Consider the following 23,281-nt stretch of genomic DNA (forward strand, 5'->3'; position numbering starts at 1 on the left):
ATTTCATAAAAAAAAAATCAGAGAATCATCTAGTTAGGTAGGGGTGATTAAAAAGATCGAACGGCTATATTTAAATGAAACCGATATACCCCAGTGTCAAAAATAACAAACTGTGTCAAAAATAACAAACTAAATTCGACATCATTCATGTTTTCCAAGGAATGCACTTGAACATACATAACTTACAAACAGAGACAAAAAGGATTGATTCATGTCAAATGTTTGCTGTAGCTTAACCTTAGCATTTTTTAAAAATGTGAGATGTTTTCCCGCTCATAGATATTTCAATATGTCATAAACACAGCTGCAGCTCGATTATTTCACGTTAAAGCTTGCGTCAATTTGCCACCGACAATCTACCGTATATATATATATATATATATATATATATATATATATATATATATATATATATATATATATATATATATATATATATATATATACATATATACATATATACATATATACATATATACATATATACATATATACATATATACATATATATATATATATATATATATATATATATATATATATATATATATATATATATATACTTAAATGTTAAAGGGATAGCTAAGGCATAAAACATATAGTTACCCTACTATAGTTTACCTTAGGTATACTTACCTTACCATATTTACCTTAGTTCATGTATCTTCAAAGATATAAAGGTACCATACTTGATAACAACGATCACATCAAAACTGATATAAAGTTATATATGTAAGTATACAGCCGATTCACACAGAGATTACAGTAACTATTGTAAATCTTAAAACTTTGTATCACAGTTAAAAATGGATTGTGCTGCCCCCACCCCCCATAAGTATAGAATGGTCACTCATACTGAAACTGCGAACTTAACCTCACTATTTCTCTGTGTGACATTTAAATTGCCTAAGTACGGTCTAACCCTTCTTTTAATGCAGTAAACTAATTAAGAGTCGAACTCATGCATTCTGTACTATTTATTATGATTGCTCATACCACTTGGTACTGTATTACGATGCCGACGACCTACCAACATTAACTTGAAAAGTAAAGGTCGAATCCCGGGGTTATTGACTTTTGCTGTGTTGATATTCCAAACCGAACATGAATACACAACAAATGAACATGTTTTGTGGAAATCGACAAAAGTCACCCTTGCTAACCTCATGTCTATCATTTTTATTAAATATAATCTGCTCGTCTTTTATGTCGAAATGTTTTCCTTGATGTCAAAATTTCCCCCCGGGTTTGTCGACCTTCCACTGCGGGGAATACAACTGTATAGGCTGCCCTATGTGCTACAACTTTGACCTGTGCGTAGTGGTACAAATTAAGACATCTACTGGAGGAACATATCTCTCATATCCGTCAAATAAAAATAGAAAAACATTTTGAGACAACGACCCTGGTAAAGTAATTTGTACATTTACCTTAAAAAGAGAGATGACGATTGGTTTGTACAAGCAATAGGAAAACACTTTCTAGATTACCCTTGCTTCTTGGAATATGATCTCGCCCAGGTATAGACGCATATCATACAGGCCACTGCAGCTGTTAGTTCCAAACACCGGGGACTTTTACTTGCTAGAAGTGACAAACGGTAATTGGCATCATGAAGGTTTCAAGTAAACACTTTCGGTTTACGCTTCCAATTCCTCAGTTTATGCTCTTCTTCGAATAATCAAACAGCAAACTTTGATATTGATATTAAGTTTATGAACCACTTAACAGGAGACACAATTGCGGTTTCAACTTATGCCTCCATATGTGCCCCCCCCCCCTCCCTCCGTATACCTTCGTTATTTTACCTGTTTCTAGTCAATTACGTGACTTAATAAGCAGGTGGGTGCAACTCACTCGATGCCATTGTTATTTGTTGTGGTATCTGAATGTTCTCTCACTATGGTTTGTTTTTCATTTAATGGGTTATGTATAGCCAGTTGATTATTTGTTCAAAACTTTGACATAAGTCATATGACAGATCATTTAACTACTTACAGTTCATTTTCTTGGAAATTAACCATGAGTTATAGTTCCAAGTAACTGTATCTATTTCTGGAGGTGTTTGTGACCTTTCCGTTCCACAGTGTGACACGATATAATAACATAGAACGAGGTTTTCATTCTTACATTACAAAAGTAATGATCATATCTTGACAGTTGTCATAACCTTTTAATCAGGTTGGTATCTGTGGAACGCGAAAAAGCTCGTTCGTGGTGATAGCAACGCAAGCGCCAATTTTAATAATGCAAACGCTTACAATGAAAGAACGTCCTTATACCTGTCCGTCTTAATATAAACTTGTCTATTCTTCATTTTAAAAGTAAAAATCCACTCTTTGAAAGTGTCCATGCAGGAAGAGCCCATATTTTCCTCTGCCTCCTTGACCCTGTAAACGCAGCCCTGCACACCCCCCCCCACCCCCCCACACACACACACACATACGCAAACTATCGCCTTTCTCGTTAGGCTTGGATATGGTGTGATTCAATACAGCCTTCTAAATTTATTACTCTAATATATTAAATATTTATACTGTTGATATTATTATACTGTAATTATGTATACTGCACTTGACATTAGCTCATCATAGAGCCTAATACTTTACTTTCACCAGAGAGAGATCAATACCCTAGCAATGATAATGTAGCAGGCTTAGAACAGCCTATATTTAGAAGGTCAGGTCAGGTCATTCCAGGTCAGCTAAGGTCAGCGAAACAAGTAGGATGGTACAGATGTGGATGATTTGCCCGCCCAATTCCCGGTACCCTTACCGCTGTATTGTCTGTTGACAGCTTTAATAACTGGGGCTGAGATCTGCCCTGATGCGGGTGTCCTTCTGGGTGAGGTACTCATATAGGCAGGAGGAGAGGTCGGTGAGGTACTCAGATTTTGAGGTGCTCCTCTTGCAGTCCTTGATACGCGAGGTAGTTTTAACGGCTTTATCGATTTTGCTTTGCTTGTTGTTACGTTCACGATCGATGAGTCATCTTTACTTGCCCCTAACTTGATTCCTTTCTCATTCGGTAAAGATCGCCGCCTGATGTTTAATTTCGGTCCTTTGTCGGCCAATCCAATCTGCACCGACATGCGCCTTGGCTTGCTCTTTTTGACTTCACCTCGTATGGCTTCGTCGTCTACAGTTTCCCGGGCTTCGCCATCGAGGTCCTCGGCAAGTCGCTCCATAGTCCTCCCAACCTGAAATACAATACTGTTCATTTGATCAATGTATTCCTTGCTGAGAGGTAAATTTTGAAGCTTCTGCGCTGTATTGTCAAACGGCGACTGGGATGTCATCGCATGTCTTTGAAGCCTAATCTCGGGGCAAAAGTCATTCAAAATGCTCCTCCCCATTGCTTTACGCGCTTCACGAGCTCTGACTTTCCTCTGGGCAACAGAGTCTAACAATAAAAGTTCGGGAGTGTGGCACCGTCCATGGTCGATTGCGTAGTCCTTGGCTGTGAAATTATCACTTGTGCTTCGCAACGACACGTCTGCGTGGCCCTGGGAGACCAAAACACGACAAACATCTGAAAACCCTTGCCGAGCCGCCACCATCAAAGGTGTCAAACCTACAGATATAAAAAGAAAATTAAAGAGAATGTCAATTTGGAGTCGTTTCAAGCTTCATGCGTTTCATGCTTCTCTAATGCTACCTATAAATTTGTTTTAAACTGCATGGACATGCAAACCTAAAGAGTAAAGCCCGCATGACTCTCACCTCAGACCTCAACAAAAACACAGTTGTATTAAGGTTTGCTTGAAAATCAAAATGGAGACCAAAAAGATATGATAGCAGGTATGATATAGCAGTTGGTATTTAATTTGCACATATATTTTACACCGCCCAATAGAATGGACCACACTACACCACAAATAGTTTACACCGCCCCATAGAGTGGACCCCACGACACCACATATATTTTACACCGCCTCATAGAGTGGACCACAAGACACCTTCATTGTGATCCACCGTACGCAAGATCACGCCAGGCGCGTAGCCCGCCTTTGTGATGTGAGGGGGCAAGGCCAAATTTGTCCCTATTATAACGGACACGGAAAGTTGAATTAACCGGTGTATTGATATATGACATTTCATATAACACCACAGTAGACTCCAACTTTCGGGGGGGGGGGCACAAAAGTAAGACGCGAAACCAGTGTCATACGACGCCATTTGGATAAAAGTGTCAAATATTGGATCAAACTCTTCTTGTTTGGAGAAATCTCGCTCTATGCTTCGTATGGCTGACGAGAAAACCATTCCGAGGGGCAGACCACACAGTGCTATAATATGATGAAGCATATACAGTATCATATTTATATCACAGCTATTTCTCTTTCTTTTACCAATTTTCTGGCCGTCCCCGTTAAAAACTTTTGTGGGGACCTCCCTTAACTAGAAATATTTGCTTCTGTCACTTTTTCCTTATTCATATCGTTATATATCAGATATAAAGTCGATTATGTACATTTCGAAAGAATCTCCCCAACTGACGCTTGTGCACATTCGGATCAATGTTTACCTTATAGCTAGAGCCAACGTATAGCGCAAACAGGTTTTAACATATAGTGTGTCACCCAAGGAATTAGTATAGGTCACATAAACTGGCCCCGTATTACTTGCACACTGTTTTGACAATTTTCTATATCGTCAAATGTATAGCCTATACAAGGGAAACAAGTTGTCGTCGTATAGTCAATATATGTAACAGCCCTAGGTCAACATGGGTTCGTGTAGAAAGCGAATATAAGCTTCCAGGTTCGCGTACATGTACGAAGCTTGTTTTGCGAGATCAGTATACAGCTAGAGAAAATTGACTGCTTGACCTTATAGACTTGAAATGTTTACACGAATGACATTCACTTTATCTTCAATGTGAACATATTTGTTTACATTGACTATCCAGCATAGTGCTGTTACCTTTAAATTAAAGCAACCCTTTGTGTTTTTTATTTTGATGAATTTTTGATTCAGTAAAAATCTCAGCCAACCATGAGGGTCCGCATGTGGTGGAGACCCCCCCCCCCTCGGTGGAAAAAGCAAAGTACTGCAGTTAAAAAGAGAACCAAAACTGCATGTGCTCTCTCGTCAAATTAATTCCCAACTCTTAAATGTTCACTGATCTATTTATTCTTTTTTTATTGTACACAATTTATTCTATGGACGGTTACCTGTTATAGAATAGTTGGAAAACAATTTACTAACGTCTATACCTCTAAAATTTGATTTGAAACTGATACTTAAGTTCTGGAAATGATGAACACCCCTAAGCGTCTTGACCCCCCACCAGGCGCCATTTTTCATTAACCACTTTTCCTCAAATATTGCTCCCATTTTGCTGTACCCCTTCCCCCCCCCCCACCACTACTGTACAGCTTATACGTACACCGTTTTATTATTTATTTTGCGCGTGAGATGGGAAGGGGATGGGAAAAACACCGATTGATTATATTTATTCGGTTCATTATTTGTGTATTTCCTGGTTCTCCCATTAGTCCAATGCCCTCTATTTTTGGCACAGATCTCTTATCTGTTGCCCCGAATCCTCCTCCCCGTCTGGCCTGTGTAATACCTATATAGGCATAAGTTGAGCGTGCTTGACCTGTAACGATTTCCTCGATCCTGGGTGCTCTATAGGTAAAGCGAGTTCCCTCATTAAGCGAATAAATGTCATATTCTTCATTTTCAGGTTAGAATGTTCGGTATAACCTCTAACCTCATGTAGACATGTTTTTTTTTAAAACCGAAGTAGACATAGAATTGAAGAGAGTCGACTTGTCTTCATACCGAAGTAGGGTTATAAACTACGTAGAACACATAACGTATCCAAGTCAATGGGAGCAAGGAAGTTCGAAGTGAACATACACGGCATAAAAGCGTTAAGTTGCTTTTCCTAAGTTAGAGAAGCTACAGGGTGAGGAATGTTTGCTAGTAGGCAAATATTCTATAACCGGCGAGAAAGTTTTTGGTGCAACATTTATTACACTGCGGTCGGGACGACCAGATCAGTTTTTTACATAGCCTTGGCTTATTTGATATAGATCTTGAACAATACTCCAAACTATATATCTATGAAAGCTATAGGACCATCTTGCTCCGTCTAGGAGATTCAATGATTTTCAAATCGTGTCACTTGGCTGCCATTTTGTTCATTTGTGATGTCATAGAACCAATAGGAGCGAGTGAAACAGTCATAGTGAATGTAAACATTGTCATCACTGAAACCAACCTTGTATGCAAAGGATCATTCAAATCTTGATATTACCTCAAATGGAATAACATTTTGTCATAGTTGTCAATCACCAGTATCCCTATAAATGACCAATGATGAAGAACGGGCTGCTTGTTGTTAACTAAACTGGTAAAATCAACAGCTTGAATTTGGTTCAAGGCTCGCTCAACTCAAAAGCGTTATATTCCAGCTAGATAATTATCAGAGTTACTGCTTCTGACGCTCAAAAGTTTTGCAATCAGCTTCTATTTAATCCTACCACTGCCCTCGAAATCAGGGACTCGACCCATGCAGGATATAGATGGGAGGGGATCACTGGTGTTGCAAATGATTGGGTGATACCCAAACCCTACACCCCCCCCACCCCTTGCGCCCGGACCATAGAAATATTGGCTATGTCGATAACTATACGCAAAGGAAGATCTATACATCTTCTACCGAAGTGTTATTGGTCGAGGTTTAATATCACCTTATCCCACACTTCCTTTATGATATATATTTTTGGCATATTACTGCGATAGTCTAGTGACATAATATGTCCCCAAATATATGCTTGTCTAGAGAACACAGTAAACATATAAACTGTCGTTGTTTTTACATCAGCCGTTTCAACTGATTCGAACCAATTTGACCAACCTTTCACCGAGTTGTGTTATTCTAAGTAAGATTACAATGGTTCAAAGCCTATACGACACTGAACGGAGTTTTTTCATCAAACTTGGTAAAAACTGACAGATTCCACACAATTATGAAATTTTCGTCACCCATGTATATACTTTGTTCTCTTTTCACTATTAGTCCATTTAAAAAGAACAAACATTTCATTATTTGGATTGTTATGGGATTGTAGTATATATCAATATAGTATAATACTTTCCCCTATTATATGTCATACACGGAAGTCCGCTTTAATATGTATCGACAGTACGGCCTAAACGTGGCATTTCTCCAAAAGTTTAACGTTGCCAAAAAACGTTATCAATTTCAAACCTGTATTTTCCGTTATAGTGAAATTCACGTAAGCGTTAACCACAAATGAATCAATCCAAGTGATTTAAATGGAGCAATAAAACATGTGTAATGGGTTCCAACCGTCATGGGCGGTCATTTTCGAACAGGTGAAGAAGAAAAAAGGTGAACTTGAATGAAGTGTTTTCGATCCAATCAAACTTAGTGATATGTTGTTGTTGCTTTGTTTTGTGTTTTTTTTTTTGAGGGGGGGGGGGGGGTTGATGTATATTTACCAAAGTTTCACCAGACAATATTATATTAAGCAGTTACTTAAAGGTTTGGGAAAGATAGAACATTTTCTCAATTAGCCTAAGCATTTATTACCGGTTTTACCGGTAAGGCAAAGTCAACGGCCACATGTGACAACATGGACGTCTAAGTTGGATTGAGGACATAGGCGCAACGACCGTTTCTCTACTGTGGCAGGGAGGAGGGGTATAAGCGGAGGGTTGTTCCATCCGATTTAATGTATGTTGGTAAAATGGATGGTACACGCTTAGATACAAAATGGTGCTAAATTTGTGTAACTTTTGAAACCATGTTGAAGATTTTTCGTACTGTGTAGGATGTACCGCATTGTACTTGTTATATTTTTATGTACTGTACACTCGGAAGTTTTTTTTATATTCTGTCTGCCAGTGAAGGAGCTGCGCCCCCTTTCCCTTTGTTTTTATTCTGGAGACTTTTGCGCCCCCACCCCGGAAGTAAACGTGGTTTTCCCCTAACTGAGGGGTACCGTATACAGTTAAGTGTGAATATTTACAATCCGTTGAAGTAAAAAAAAAATCATGAGTTAACATTATCTGAATTTCTAGCACATCTGAAGGGGGGGGGGGCGGGGGATGGGGCCAATACTGGTGATGCTTACACTATAAATCGACACGAGAACCGAACATATTAACACTTATTTCAACTTACCTTCGTGATTCGGTTGGTTAATTTTGAGCTCTACAGGATTAAAGCACGTCATTAATGTGTTGACTACATTTGTATTCCCAGAGCGACAGGCGTGAATAAGCGGGGTGTTCCCCTCGTTATCCGCTATGGTAGGATCCACTGAATCGTCCCCTGCTAATAAGCGTACCACGTGGTCATCTCCGGACTTACACGCGTGAGCTAAAGCGCTCATACCGTTACAATCGACAGAATTCACGTCGATTTTCCTTCCTGGCCTTTCCAAAACCATTTTCATCAAGTCACATCGACTTCTCGGCGTCAGATCTAACCGACATATTCGCGTTAAAAATGTCTGCGAGTCGCTCTGTGGGTCACGGTAGTTAAGGTCGAGACAAGGAACTTGGAGGGCTGAGCGAATCCGTGAAAAGCTGTTGGTGTTCAGAGATTCCAAGAGATGTTGAGTGGCGTCTCTCTCCACCGTTCTCAGACCTGTACCCGTCTTAGTCATGTTCATAGAATATTCCGTAATATGAGACGCCGTTAGATTCAATGAGTCTTTATTCACGTTGCAAAGCTTCATAACTTGTCAAGCAGGTCTGAAGAATAAAGAAATGCAGAACAAAAAAGTAGATAAAAAGTGGCGCTCTTTGTCTCCCACGAACTAACTAGAGTCATATATATATATTATGTATATAGTTATACAGAACCTTGATAAGTCGAGAAAATTCGTCTGAAAAGGTTAACATATATACCGGCATATCGCTCTCCACCCAGGGGTTTAAATGGGTACCTGTGAGGTAACATGTCATTGGGCGCAGTATATATAACTGTTGCCGACTGGAGGGATTGTCTCTTTGACAGGTTATCATTGACGTCTGTAAAGCGCTTTGAGACCTATATCGCTGGTATAAAGCGCTATATAAAAAAAGCAAATATATCGCCATCCATGATGATTAATTGCTTTAATGCAGGGTTGTCCAACCTTTTACAGAGGAGGGCCACATGGAATGATTATGATGAAGGAGAGGGCCGCATGAACCCTACGCTCGATTTTTTGCCCGAAGCCCAAGGCAACAAAATGTGAGCACTGCGCGCGGAGCGCACTGATTTACTTTCCTTCCTGATAAAACAGATGAATAAAGTACAACCGCCCCCCCCCCCCCCCCTCCGCTGAGAGTGTCACACAAATTAACTGACCTGTATGCAGTTTTTTGGACCCAGTAGGTTCGAATGATTGATTATATAGCTTCAAATTGTTATCAATAAATCTGCTCACTAAAATTTCGCACCGCACAAGCATCTCTGGCGGGCCGGACGCAACCCTGCGGCGGGCCGGACTGTGGCCCGCGGGCCGTAGGTTGGACAACCCTGCTTTAATGGATTTTTTGGCGTAGAACATTAGAAATCACTACTTTCAGTTCAGGTTGTAATGCTATACCACTTTTAACTGTTGAGAAACGACACGAGGCTCATCAAATAAAGTGGCTGGACTAGTTATTCTAGCACACAGACCATTATATCAGATCCTCAAATGCAATACAAGACCCAAACTTTTACGGTCTGATATTAACCGTGTTTACAAATTGTCAAGGATATAATGGTGTTGAATAGCATCCAAGAGTGCATTTGATATTTTCTTTTATGAATTTTTCTTCTGTGAAATTTTTCGATTTCGCAGGTTTATTTTATATTCTCTTGAGAAAAATTTACAATTCAATACATTGCTGTTTGAGGCTTACGGTACAAAAAAAACAGGTTAACAAGTCATTTTTTTACTTTCTTTTCATGATTATAAATACCAAATGAAAGTAGCTCCCATTTACTCATGGATAGAAGCATATATATGTTCGTTATGACTATCAAAACAATATCTTCATTATAGAAATATGCAGTAATAATTATTAACGGAAATAACATATAGACAAATAGATAGATAGACAGTTAAACAGACAGACCGACAGACGGACGGATAGATAGCGAGATAGATGGATGGATGGACGGGTGGAGGGAGTTTACAGAGCAAAAATTAATTACTTTCGTAAGCAATTCCATAACCCTCCCCTCTAACGTTCCGTCGCACCTATGCGCGTATTACCGGCAGCATTGTCGCTGCTTCAAGTCCTTGTTAATGCTTGGATAATCCACCTTCCATATTGACAACGGTAAAAGCAGGGAAGGAGATAATGCTGGAGACTTGCTAATTTGAATAGCGATAATGGACGGGTTGTTGTAACAAATATATTGTGTAGCAACAATTCCACGTTCATTCAAAGCGTTTTGTTAAATACAGAGAAACTGAAAATCACCACTCGATAATGAGATAGAGTTACATGGTTGGGCGTCTACTCAATTAAAGCAGCATATCAGTTAAACTGTGAAAAGGCCTTAATACATCATAGTCAGTGGCGTCGCCGGAGATTTGGACGTAGGGTATTATAGAGGGGGGGGGGGCATTAAAATGAGAGATGAATTTGGGGGCACAGAAAGCGGGTGATATTAAGGTGAGCGTGAATGCGGGAATTATTATTTCACTTCCTGTTACGGGTGGAATGCAGTTGAAACTGTACGGCACTACCTACCGCTTGCGTACGTAAGTATAAACCAATGGCAACCATGCGCGCTTTCAATTGGTATGGGTTGTACAATCCCACCCACTTTTAAAAGCCTAAATATGTTTCAGATTGTACCATTTCACGTCTAATATTGTATATTTCTTATTAGGGGGAGGATTCGCAGATCACCCTCCTATGGAGTCGGTTTAAAGACATCAGGTTTATATCCCTCTTTTTTTAAAATCCTTGATATGCCCCTGGCAATTTGTTCAAAAATAAATGCTACTTATCGCTTTAAGCGAATGTATTTTTAGAACAGCTTCGTCCACATCAACGTAGGATAATACTTCTTTGGCATTATACTTGGTTATAACTTCATTCTGTTTTGCAGAGGGATATCGATCGTAGATAAGCTATAATCTGTCTTTCTATTCTCTCCTTAAACCTCTGTCTTTTATTCTCGTCTTAAACTGGATTCTCTTAGGCTTAAACCACCAAATTCAAGTATGAAGAAAAGGATTTGAAGAATAGAGGGGGTAACGCTGCATCGATTTAGGTACAGATGTGATATTGACCTGAAACCCAAAACAAGACACGCTGTTCAATAAGAGGAACTAGCGTTTTTATCCAGGCGCCATTTGTATAACTAATTGCAGATTATTACAATAGAAAATCAGAGCTAAGGGTATGACAGTTACCTCCCGAATGGATGTTGCACAAATCCTTCTTTTATAACGCTTTTACCCGACTGGAGAGATTTTCAAAGTTATATCATTCTTAAAAACCAGTAGACCACATAGCCGAGCCTCTGTATTTACTACAATGTTGTGAGGTGGGGGAGGGAGTGAGGGGAAGGGGGGTTAGTTATCCTCAAAATTCCCGTTTTCGTTTTTTCTTTCTTTCCCCTTCCCCTTCCCCTCCAAAACATTCTAGGGTCAACATATAGTGAATGCGCAGAAGGAAGAACTCAGTATTGTGTAAAGTTTAGTTACGGAATACTAGGCAGCGTTAGCATCCGGGACATTTTGCCGGTACCGTGCCATGGTAGTACATAGGCTTTCATTTGTATAGCAGGATAGTAAGTCAGGCTGATATACAACAACAAATGTATGTCCACACGATTAATGCGGTAAGACAGAAAGTTATGAAAATTAATTTGAGTTCTTTATTTGTATGCTCTATACAAGTGTGTGCTTCTGTTTCGTTTTACCGGAGCCGACTGGGTGCATGAGGCTATCAAAATTGGGCAAAGACAAACGCCCCATGCCCGCAAGACCCCTCCCTGGATGCAACAATTGACACCCGGGCACTGTCTGAATGCCCGACTGCTTAGTCAACCGTAGGATAATGCGAAGATAGAGCCCCGCGTAAGATCGCAAAATCAGCTTCCGAAATCGTACGCAGATTCTCGTGCTATCTCAATATAGATTAAAATAACATAAAACTGCTAGCAAACTGCTTATCAACTAAAGAGCCTGTGTATAAGAGAATGTGTAAAAGTAAGTTGGCCTGACGTTTCGATCCAAGCAGGATCTTCTTCAAAGGCTAAATGACAAGTAACAGTAACAGAATTATGCAGCTTCTTCAAACCAGAAGCGGTCCGTATTTAAAGGTATGCTGCATTGGCCCCAAATATGCTAGATATTCAAATATGGTCACCTTGAGTCAAAATTCTTGAACTGTTTTTAACTGTTTTTATGACAACCTTCGGGGAAATTTTCCTCACTTAGACATTCAGTCATCCAGTGTGCTCCTTAAAAATGTCTGAGAACAATTTGGAGAGTAAAGACCGCCAGGAAAAATACTTTTTGAAAACTTCTGGCAGTTATATATAGCATGCTATAATTTGGGGACTCTACTGACTACCTTTAAGTATAAAATCACATAATATGACCAGTTATTTAAGTGTTTCTGGTGCAGTGACGGTATACATATTAGGCCTATATAATGCTTACCTCTTCTTTGAATACATCACGGTAATTAACTCTCGCTGCACATTCAGCTTCCGTTCTTCGCAACAAAACTTGACGGCGATGTGCTACGGTACTACTTTAATTCCACTAGTAATAATTAGTATTCCTCAAAGATTATTAGCACATAGATGTTGACACAAATATAGACAACATTACGGTCACATTCCTCTGGATCCTACATGCCATATAATATTCCATATAGCCGTCACTTGTAGAAACACGAGAACATTTATAGACGATCTTTTAATTTTGTAAATAACCAAAGTTCGTAACGTTCAGTTTCAAATATGTATATATATATATTCGTTTCATTCAGTTATCATCAATCCAACTACTTCTCGCTGACATAAATCTTCATCTACTAAGGAATAGATTTCTTTTGTGTTCTGAAGTCCAAACTGTGAACTTTGAAGAAGAAGAAAACACAGAGAAAGGAGCGCAAATAATCGATAGGTTTAGAAAAATACAAGGTAAACAGATGTCTCCGTTCTTCCTCCCCGCTGAGTGTCAGCTTACACTATAGCTCTTAGGTTAAGGTAACGGGTTTGGTTCTGTTCCTCAACAAGATGTATAAAATGACGTTTGAACTTTTTAATCTGAACCAGTTTGGTCTCAGCTTGCACTTTTCAGAATTATATGTCATAGCCCAACGTATCTCGATTACACTATTGACCTGAGCCGCACTTGCCGACGATACATAACATGGGTCATCAATGGATATCTCCTGGCGCTATGCCAAGTTCTGATTGGCTAGGATTAGGGGCTCGTCCTGGACCTCTATTTACGCGTACGCGATTGCAACGGAAATGAAGATGTGTTATGTAATAGCTTCCACGAAAACAGATTGGGCAATCTCCGCAGCAAGTTTCAGGAGAAGGAGTTGCCTCGGCAAGACGCTGTATAGTTCACCTTTCACCTACAAACAAACAAATACACTACAGCAAAGCAATATGACGTAACGAACTAAGTGAATGCTACTCCACCCACACCATTACATACATACACAATATAGTTGTCTTTCTTTTCTTGCCTTTTTCCTTTCTGGTATACGTCTTATTCTTTTTATATATTTTATCTTTCGTATATATTTTTTTGTCGACTGTCAATACTATGTAGCTGTTTTTTCTCCTTCATGTATAGTGTGTTCAGTTAATGCATGCCACAATTAGTTTGGTTTCCATTATACCTACTGTAACGTTTTATAAGTGTTACATCAGAAAGTGAATGTGAAATTGAAAGAAAAAAAATTGTAATCATGATCTCAGTTCCAAATAACGAATTATATCTTCGACCAACAGACTTATAGAGAAATGTGTAGTATCTGTTATCTGTAAAATAGATGGCTCATCAATTTAAATATTTATATGAATCATCGTTTTCTATACACTCGTAGCTTTCCAACGATACCCAATTTTGTGTCAAACGAAGCTTGCATCCTCGGGGAATAAACGATCAAAAATTCGAGGGTAATAAAAACTTTCTAAAAATTGTTGTATACGCGGTAATGCAGCGTGACTTCAGTCGAAGAACCCAGCTCACTTCTGGGACGCTATGTTTACTTATGAGAACACACAACATTTCACTGTTGCAGTAATTGAGGTTTGGAGTTCTGTTTTTACGTAAATTTATCTTGTAACTGTAAATTTTCCGAGCTGATGTGTGGATGCAGGTTGCTCCACCACGGGTAAAGACGGATTTCACCTGCACGCTTTTCCAAAAGATGACAGAAATCGAAGAATTTAGACACGACTCGTTCAAAACACTACACAAACACAACGTTACGAGTGCCAAATTACTTGTTATGACCATAGCCTAGGCCTCCTTGATGCAGCAAATGACGATTTTTTATTGGTTACCTAATATTTTGCACAAAACTTAAAAGCCAGTTGGTTTTAGAACAATCAATATACTAGATCTGTAATTTTTCTTTTGTGGTAAAACGGGCATTGTGTTATGATTTTACGTAACAGTTGGATATCCAATGATACATATGTTGGATATCCAATGATATCATATGATACAATATGATACAATATGATATCATATGATACAATAACACGGGCTAGCCTGTTATACAATGTCTATTAGTTAGGTCTAGACCCCATGTTACCACTACTAGTACTATAGGCAGCGACGTAGCCAGGAATTTGAAAGGGGAGCAGTTTTTTGCGATTGATATTGGGGAAGGGTTTAAGGGGAGGGGTATCCCCTCCCCTTTGAGATATTTTTGGACAATTGAAGGTCCTTAGATGCGATCTGGTGCAATGTTTTGCCAGTTTCATCATTATCATATGATATCATATGCAGGTGCGTATCCAGGGGGGGGCGTTGGGGGCGCGCGCCCCCCGGGTAAGAAAAAGAGAAGAGAAAAAAAGAGAAGAAAAAAGGAAAAAAGAGGGGAAAAAAGAGGAGGACGAGAGGAAGGAAGGGAAAAGAAAAAGAAGAAAGAGAGAAAAAGGAGAAAAAGAGGGAGTAAAAGCAAAACGCGAAGACACCGGGAAGAGAAAGAAGAACAGTGACATCATTACAGCGCTGAAGGGTAGCCAGTGACGGATCAATGATTTCGTAAAAGTGTGACTCACCCTACCCCTTACACCGACAATTCCATTTTTTGACGTTTCCATTTTCCTCTCTCACTAATGATCTATATATATATACTATATATGGTCTATCATAACGCGTGTGTAGAATTATGCTATGAAACCAACTGTGGCTGGTCTCGAACTCGACCGTGTCGTCGGGGAACATGACGCATTTTGGGATGGGGGCGACCGCCCGCCCCCCCCCCCCCATTCAGCATTTTTTTTAAATGATATCGCTAAGTAATTTCAAAATAGAAAGTGCTTAGAGGCAACTTACAAGGCCTGGGAAGTGTCATTTCCAGCGATCTGGGAGACATTTTCGGCCAAAATTTGCTTGTACGCTTCGCGCCAACCTATGGTGGCGCTACGCTTAGATAATTTGCCTACAGGCTTCGCCCCTCCCTTGGCAAATTCCTCGCTACGCGCCTGTTCGAATTTGTAACGCAAACAGCATATATCACATCATATCAGTGAGTATGAAAATGGCGTTCCAGGAAGAAAAGCCTCAAAACTGTCCGACTTGCCTGAAAAATAACCAAAAGTTTTCGCGCGCGTTCAACGTGTTCATGTCAGTATCATATAAGCAATCATCGGTTATTACATCGCATGCCATCATGTACCGTACGGTCCGTTAAAATTGCGCAGTATACCGCGGGATGCTAATGTAAACAACGACATGTCTCATGTAGATGTATAAAAAGCATGGAGGTCCAATTATGTCAAAACTCTCTTTTACATTAGTAATGGCGAATTAGGGCCTGCACCCCCGCCGCGCAGTGGCGGAGCGTCCATATGGTCAGGGGGCGGATGCTCCCCTGACGGACTCAAATGGACTGCTGGCGCCTTTTTCAGCTCATTACCACTTTTTACTTATTCTAGATTATTGACTTTTTTATTGCGCTCTCATCTACTTATTGACATTTGTCACATTTTGTTGGTGTAATTTGGCGATGACACCTTATTCTTCGTTTATCTGCAAATTAGCCAGGCCCGGAAAGGGTCATTTCCGGCGATCTAGCGAGTATCTTTACTCAAAAATTTTCTGTACGCTACGCGCCAACCGGTGGTGGCGCTCCGCTTAGATAGTGTCGAAAGCGCCCCTTCAGACCATTCTCGCCACTCCTGACCAATACCCCTAGCTCCGCCACTGCCGCCGCGCCTCCTACGCCTATGTGTGTAGTGTTCGGTTTCGGAAATATCTGCTATTTTTTCATTTCCTTCAACCAAGTTTTATGATAGCCGTTATAACAGGTTTTAATATTTGTACACCAATAAATTAACTGTGTCTGAATTTTCGAAAATTTCTGACCAACATTCTACATCACACTTCCCTCTACTCGTGCAATTTTGACCGGTCTGTTAGGGGTTGAAGGAAGTTTTTTCTATATTGGTTGTCCATAGATGAAATTTTGTACAACATTATGGGTATGTTTTGAAGTGAGTTTATTCACGAGAAATGTGAATTTTCAAATTCTGAACAAATATGGGGCTTAAAACCTTGAAAAGTGGGGCTGACGGGTATTGTGGGCCGCGACGTGGAATCACCTACAAAAGCAAAGACCCACAGGAGATGCGATCAGGTCGAACATGATGTGTGCCGGGTTGACAATCTTCGAAAAGGTTATGGATGGAAAAAAAAACTATTAGGAAATACTTGGTTCTCAGGCAAAAGTGTACATTTGGTTGGTCATTTTAAGCCCGAGAAGTGCCGTTTCCGGTGATCTGGGGGGTTTCAAAACAAGAAATTTTCTTGTACGCTGCGCGCCAACCGATGGTGGCGCTCCGCTTAGATAGTAATTCGCGCCCCCCGGGTTTGAAAATCCTGGATACGCGCCTGATATGATCAGCAGATTTTGTTTCCTGTTTGATTTCTTTTACATGTTCTTTTACATAATATATCAGAAAGACAAAACATAGTGCTCTTTAACAACTTTTCCAGTAGGATGATTCTTGTTTATTGTACAATGTCTGGACTTTAATACATTTGACCAACTTAACTGATGGACAATATAAACTTTCATATTTTTTTAAGATAGCCACATGTGCAGTGGCCTAAAAACAAATATCGTTAACGCAGTGTATTAGCAGTGTAATAATTATTTATTGGAAGTGCGTATCACGTACGATTGCTAGCTTACCTTCATAACATGATGTTCGTGCAACAACTTAGGACGAATCATGGAAATGATGAGAACGAACGTTGTCGACGTCGTTGTGCATACGGTTCGTGACATTCCATCGAGTGCGGTTAGGTAGGCAATATGTATTTGATTACGCAGTGGTCAACTGTAGGCTTGTAATAGGCTATAGGCTAAATTTAGCTAATTGCATCTGCCAAACTAAGTAAGTAGTTGAATCAGTAGGCCTGAATGTTACTACGATTATAATCGAGTTAACGGAGCTGACGAGTATTCAAGATCAAAAGAGCACTGACCAAATACCATGTTAAAAAAAACAACAGTTTTTAAACATTTTTTTCGACACTGAAAGGGGGAGCAGTCGCTCCCCCTGGCTACGTCCCTGACTATAGGGTTGCACTTGCACTGTACAGAATGTCACATTTTCTTGCACTGTAAGTAACACAATTCTAGAAGCTTCGCTACGAAGTTAAGTAGCAGGATCATCGACATTCGAAATAATTAAAATCATATAATGGTCTTAATAACGGTGGTTTGTTTATGCTCAACCGACCAGTTTCGGTTCAGGATAGTCAAACCGTTCTGCCCGGGGACTTCGGTCGGCAGCGACGCGTTTTGGTCATCGGGATCGTTTTACAATTCTTCTGCAAGGGGCTCGATTGATAGGGAAAACACCGATATCTTCATCACCCTCGAAAACTATTTCCTCCTCTTCTTCCTCAAGAAAATAATTTTCGTCGAAGCTTACGAATGTTCTGAGAGGTGAAGGCCCATTTCCTTCCTCGGAAACGGAAGATTCGGGAGAAAACTTTCAGTTGATGAGGAGAGTGCAAGTGTTGTAGTTGTGGTACGTGGTACGTGGTAAACTGTATGACACCGTAACAGTAAAAATCGGGGAGTCGGCTTTGGCTGAAATGGTCCCTTTACTGACGTCATATGAACTGCGGTGGGAAGCTTGAGTTTTTGCACGAGAGTCTGCTCGGGAGGTCTCTAGGGAATACTTCAACGGCGATTTTCTGGCTTTTGCAGCTGTATTTACGGGAAGTAGTGAATGTAGTAATTTAGATAAACCAGTCTAAGACATGAAAACACAGCATTTCATGCCCTCTTTAACCAGATCAAGTGTAGTATCTATTCACTTGAAGGGACTCGTGCAAGGGTGTAGCTAGGCTGCATTTTAGGGGATGTCAAATAGCTGCCCACCCCCTCCTGGGATTGAGAGAGGAGCAACTTGTTTGATTTTTGTCCTCTTGTGTGAATTTTCTTAAAATGAACTATGTATCATATAAAAAAAAAATGAAAAAAGTCAAATGAATAAGTATTCATCTGTAACGAATGGACACTGATCAGTATACGATATAGGGCTGTTTTTCGAGTCCTCAATAAAGCTTGGAACTCGAGTCCGTTTTCTGTGGACTCGGACTTGAGACCGAGCGCAGGCAAGTCTACCAATAACTACATTCTTTCCGACCGACACCAAGGCATGCGTTATAGTCCTTTCAATATAATAATCAAAGTTTCATTTTTTTACCGCAGCTGTTACTATATATACAGTTAATTTACCGTAAACCCCTACGAAACAATGTCAGTATTGTGATATAGTTAACAGTAAAGATGCCTCTTCTTAGCCACAGTATTTCTTAAAACCACTTCTATCAGAGAAAATATACCACTGATATATTAATAAAAATGACGTAACTTGAACCACTAATGGCTCATTCGTGTCATGTTTAGACTTGCTCATGTCTTTTAACTAGTTACTCAAGGCGCCTGCCATTTAGAGAGAATAAAAATCCCAAACAGACTTTTTGTTTTTGTTTCAGTATACGTTGTGGCAGATTGAACACCCGTGATATGTGGGACCCAGTTACCCTCCATGAAAAATGACCCCCCTCCCCCCCCCCCTCAAAGACGGCTTGAGAAGAAAATCGGCTCCTACGGTCTCTCTCATATACATTAATGATGATGATTAACGTTTACACATACAGTCAATTCCGACGCTTTTCAGTCGAACAGTTCTCAGAAAGATTTCTAGAAATAGGCTATACCACAATACTGATCAATGGTTGGTATTGATTAAATGTTCAGTGATACTGCTTCTTTCTTGCAATTATATATGGTTACTGAGAAATTAACATTAGCTCATTTGTGTATTAACTATACATATTTGTTTCTCTCTTTAATATGTGAATGGGACAATGAGTAAGGTACGATACTACTATTCATCATACGAAGCCTCACACCTCAGTACGCATCAACTGCCCTGTCAACATTCACTGCTGTTGATTGTATGTGAGTATTAGTCGGTTATCGATTTGCGTGCACCCTGGTGAGATTTCTGTGAATTGCAGGGAGCTATGTAAATGACGCCATGGTTTTTGGATTGATTCCAATTATCCATGGAACTATTGACTATTATAATTTTTAGTAACAGCAGGTTGGTCATTATCGGTTAATGAAGAATGTATGTTCAAACTTGAGCAAGCAGCAGGCAATCTGTTATAGCATACAAAACTTTTTTTTTTTTCCTTCAAATTCTATCAAGATCGCGAACGGTGTAACCGTGTATATATACCATATAATTAACAGGAGAAATCCGACGGTGGTTTAGTGGTCAATGGCACCATTATAGATAACTCGATACCCACCTATAGATTCTGCCTCAGGCAACTAAAAACTGTCAGACACAGAACTCGACACATGTTGTTGAGTTACGTTGCGAAATTTTAAGAATGCTTGATCCGATACCGCCTATGTATCAGCTATATGCATATAGTGTTCAATTATTGAGAGTCTTTAACAAGATCGCACTCACCCCCCCCCCCCCCTCTCCCGTTCTGCATATTTCGATACATACCATAATGAGGCTACATTGCATGGAAGGCGGAGCCTGGCTTGGAGAATGGGGGCTCTATTCCCCCTCCCGACTCCATGTCTAAACAAATTCAATCGAAATAACCCATACGATGGCAAACATAATTGTCATATAGCCTAAAATGAACTGGCTAAAATCATGCAAATCATGAATTGAACTTTGAACGGGCCTTGATTTAAACAACACTGAAGCATTCCTGCATCGCACACGGTGGTACTGCCTTAAATGAAATACTCGACTTCAATTTCAGTTTCATCAAATCTGTAAAGTAGTCCTTTTTCATAGAACTAATTAGGGAGCCTGACTAACAAGTATATATTTCAATTGATCAAGTCTCCCACGGGTGGAATTTTTTTCCGAAAATGACTGGAAAATTAAGATGAATACTAAAATAAATCACGATTATTACATATGATCTGTGGCATATACGTCATCATAACTAGAAAACTCTACAGAAGGCCCTGTTTTTGGGCCCTCGCATTAAGACAAGATATTTTCCTGAACAATTTTGGTTTACCACTATTCAAACGTTATATCCACAACATTTCAGCAGATTTAGACAACGTTTACCCGGGCTAAGCTGTCCTAACCCCACCTCTCACGACTGGCTTGATAAAGCTCGGACTAGCACCGTTCCCACCCAGAAAAAGAGTGGAGCAATTTGCCCTCCCCTCAATAGGTCGATCAAGGGTGAAGCAAGCCCGCGTTCGTGGGAACAGGCTATAGTAGGAGCAGCACTTCTTTTCAGAAAATGACTTCAAACGACCTGCAAATTTATAAACATATGATTGCATGTATGCGTGGAAATTTAACTCACACAAACCATTGACGAAATTTCAGCCAATGATCGAAAGGAAAATGACGAAATGGCAGTCATTCACACACAGTGGCAATAAGTGACATAATTTCGACAGAATCGCACGATCGCTGTAGCCAAGAAGTTCTTATGGAACGACTCCCTGCTGTAGCTCAGCTGAAAACTTACAATTGACCTAAAAATAACATATCTAGTACCAACAAAAAAGGATTTCATTTGAGCTTTGAAGTTGACCCTTTATATTGTGATGTACTGCATCTTCATCCCATCGGGTATCTGAACCTGAACAATACAGAGGCTATCAATATCAATTGACCAATCGAATGTAAAGACGCTGCCCTTAGCAACCATTCATTACAGCTTCACTATAGCTTAGGCTAAAATCAATTCGTTAAGGAGAGTTAAATACCTCGTTAGGCAGACTCTTTTTCAAACTCAAACTGCATCAATAGCAAAGGCCTGTATGAATCAATTAACACAAATCTCATCAAATCGATTTCATATACCAAAGTTTCCCTTTCTTAGTATCAGGTTATGTAATTGTAGCCTTCATGTACTTCAAAGCATTCCTTTGTTCTTTATAAGTTTATTTTCTTTAATTTCCTTTCCATATTTCGCCTTATTTCTTTAAGTAGGCCTATATATATATATATATACCTTCACAGAGCATTAAATACATGGCAACACTTCTATTAATAACATGGGTACCAGGACTATGTAGCTCGGACATTCCGAATTCTCATCTAAATGAAGATAAATACTTTAATAAATCAATAACAAACTTGACCCCTCTGCCATTCCATGGCTAAATACATACTTTAGATGTTGAGAATAATATTTCTCTGTACACATCTCGCCATTCATGTACACAGTTTGACGACGTATAACACCGACGTTTCATGAAGACGATCAATCATGTTGAGGTGATGGTGTCAGGTGAGGGTGACGCAGGCGGTGACAGGAGTGGGTGTAATGATTGTGCATTGTACTTTTACTAATATTTGTCATATTTAAATGAGACAAAAACTCGACCGTGATCATTACACGTTTTAAGAGTGATGTAACCTTCAGCGCCACCACATCCCTTCCCACGTGAACAAAACTGTCGGCAATGTAGTTTACATTTTGTATTGGAGTGGTAAGAATATTGGAAGGGGTGGGGAGGATATTGGAGGGGGTGGGGATAGTGCGTACTATAGATCAACCTACAGACAAACGTGGCCCCTGTCCCTTCACCTTCATTATACTACACTGGCATTAAGTGAGTTTTCATTCTCCCGGGAGTCGTATTAATGAATTAGGAAATGAGTATACGACTCAAGATTCTTACACATTGCCATCGTGTAGGAGTGTTAGCTCAGTGGTTAACGCCGGTGCCTTTCAATCATAAGGTCCCGAGTTCGAGTCACTCCAAGATTAATGTATGTCGTCCAGTTACAGAGTTGTTGATAATTCATAATCATGGACGTTGAATATGAATCTAAGAGACTGACTTTGATAAGCCAATGAGGCTTCTTCGCGAGTTCCTGCTTGCAGGAGGATCGAAAATACATACCCAAAAATACATACATGTAGGGGTCCATGGAGTCTGGAGTGAACGACTTGCATAATTGACTTTGCATAGCACGATAGCACCCCTGATATTTCCCAATATTAGTGTCTATAGGTTTGGTCCCCTGTATGGCATACTAAAACCATAAAGTCATCATTCTAGTCCCACAATATGCTAGAAATGTAAATTTAAAATTAAATGGTCAATGATGTGCCAAATTATTGTACCCAAGATCACGGACATCCACAAGGCATTTTGTTTATCAGACTAAGCATTTAACGGTGCCATAATGTTGAGCCTCTTCAAAGACTAGAATCTCGGCAAAGTATATTTTTAAACTTGTAACAATCATAATGATACGACTTCAAATGAACAACATGAAGTGATGGCGCACTTCCCAAATTTATCCGTCGCAAATCTATATTTGAAGGGTAAGCCAAATGTTTTAGATCATACATTGACGTCGAATTAGTAAGGCGGAGGGAGGGGGTAATACGTCGTAATATTCTCGAAATTTTGATGTGAAAGTTTCAAAGTGTCAAGGAACAAGTCGATCTTTAATGTGAAAAGTTATTCTTTCGAAATATATGAGGATATACAGTAGTCGAAATCTTCAGGAAAAAGGTTATTTTAATCTAAATTTGTCA

The 23,281-nt window shown here is 39.7% G+C and overlaps 1 protein-coding gene across 1 annotated transcript; it reads right to left on the reverse strand.

The window, feature by feature from the left end:
• Nucleotides 1–556: 556 nt before the first annotated feature.
• Nucleotides 557–13,677, reverse strand: LOC139966512 (uncharacterized). Its single transcript, XM_071969598.1, has 3 exons — nt 12,653–13,677; nt 8,167–8,741; nt 557–3,573 (listed from the first exon to the last, which is right to left on the reverse strand). Exons 2-3 carry the CDS (start codon nt 8,723–8,725, stop codon nt 2,711–2,713), a joined length of 1,422 nt encoding a protein of 473 aa, XP_071825699.1. The 5' UTR covers nt 8,726–8,741; nt 12,653–13,677; the 3' UTR covers nt 557–2,710.
• Between the last annotated feature and the right edge of the window lie 9,604 nt (nt 13,678–23,281).

Source organism: Apostichopus japonicus, chromosome 4, assembly GCF_037975245.1.
Source record: "Apostichopus japonicus isolate 1M-3 chromosome 4, ASM3797524v1, whole genome shotgun sequence".
Taxonomy (NCBI): domain Eukaryota; kingdom Metazoa; phylum Echinodermata; class Holothuroidea; order Aspidochirotida; family Stichopodidae; genus Apostichopus; species Apostichopus japonicus.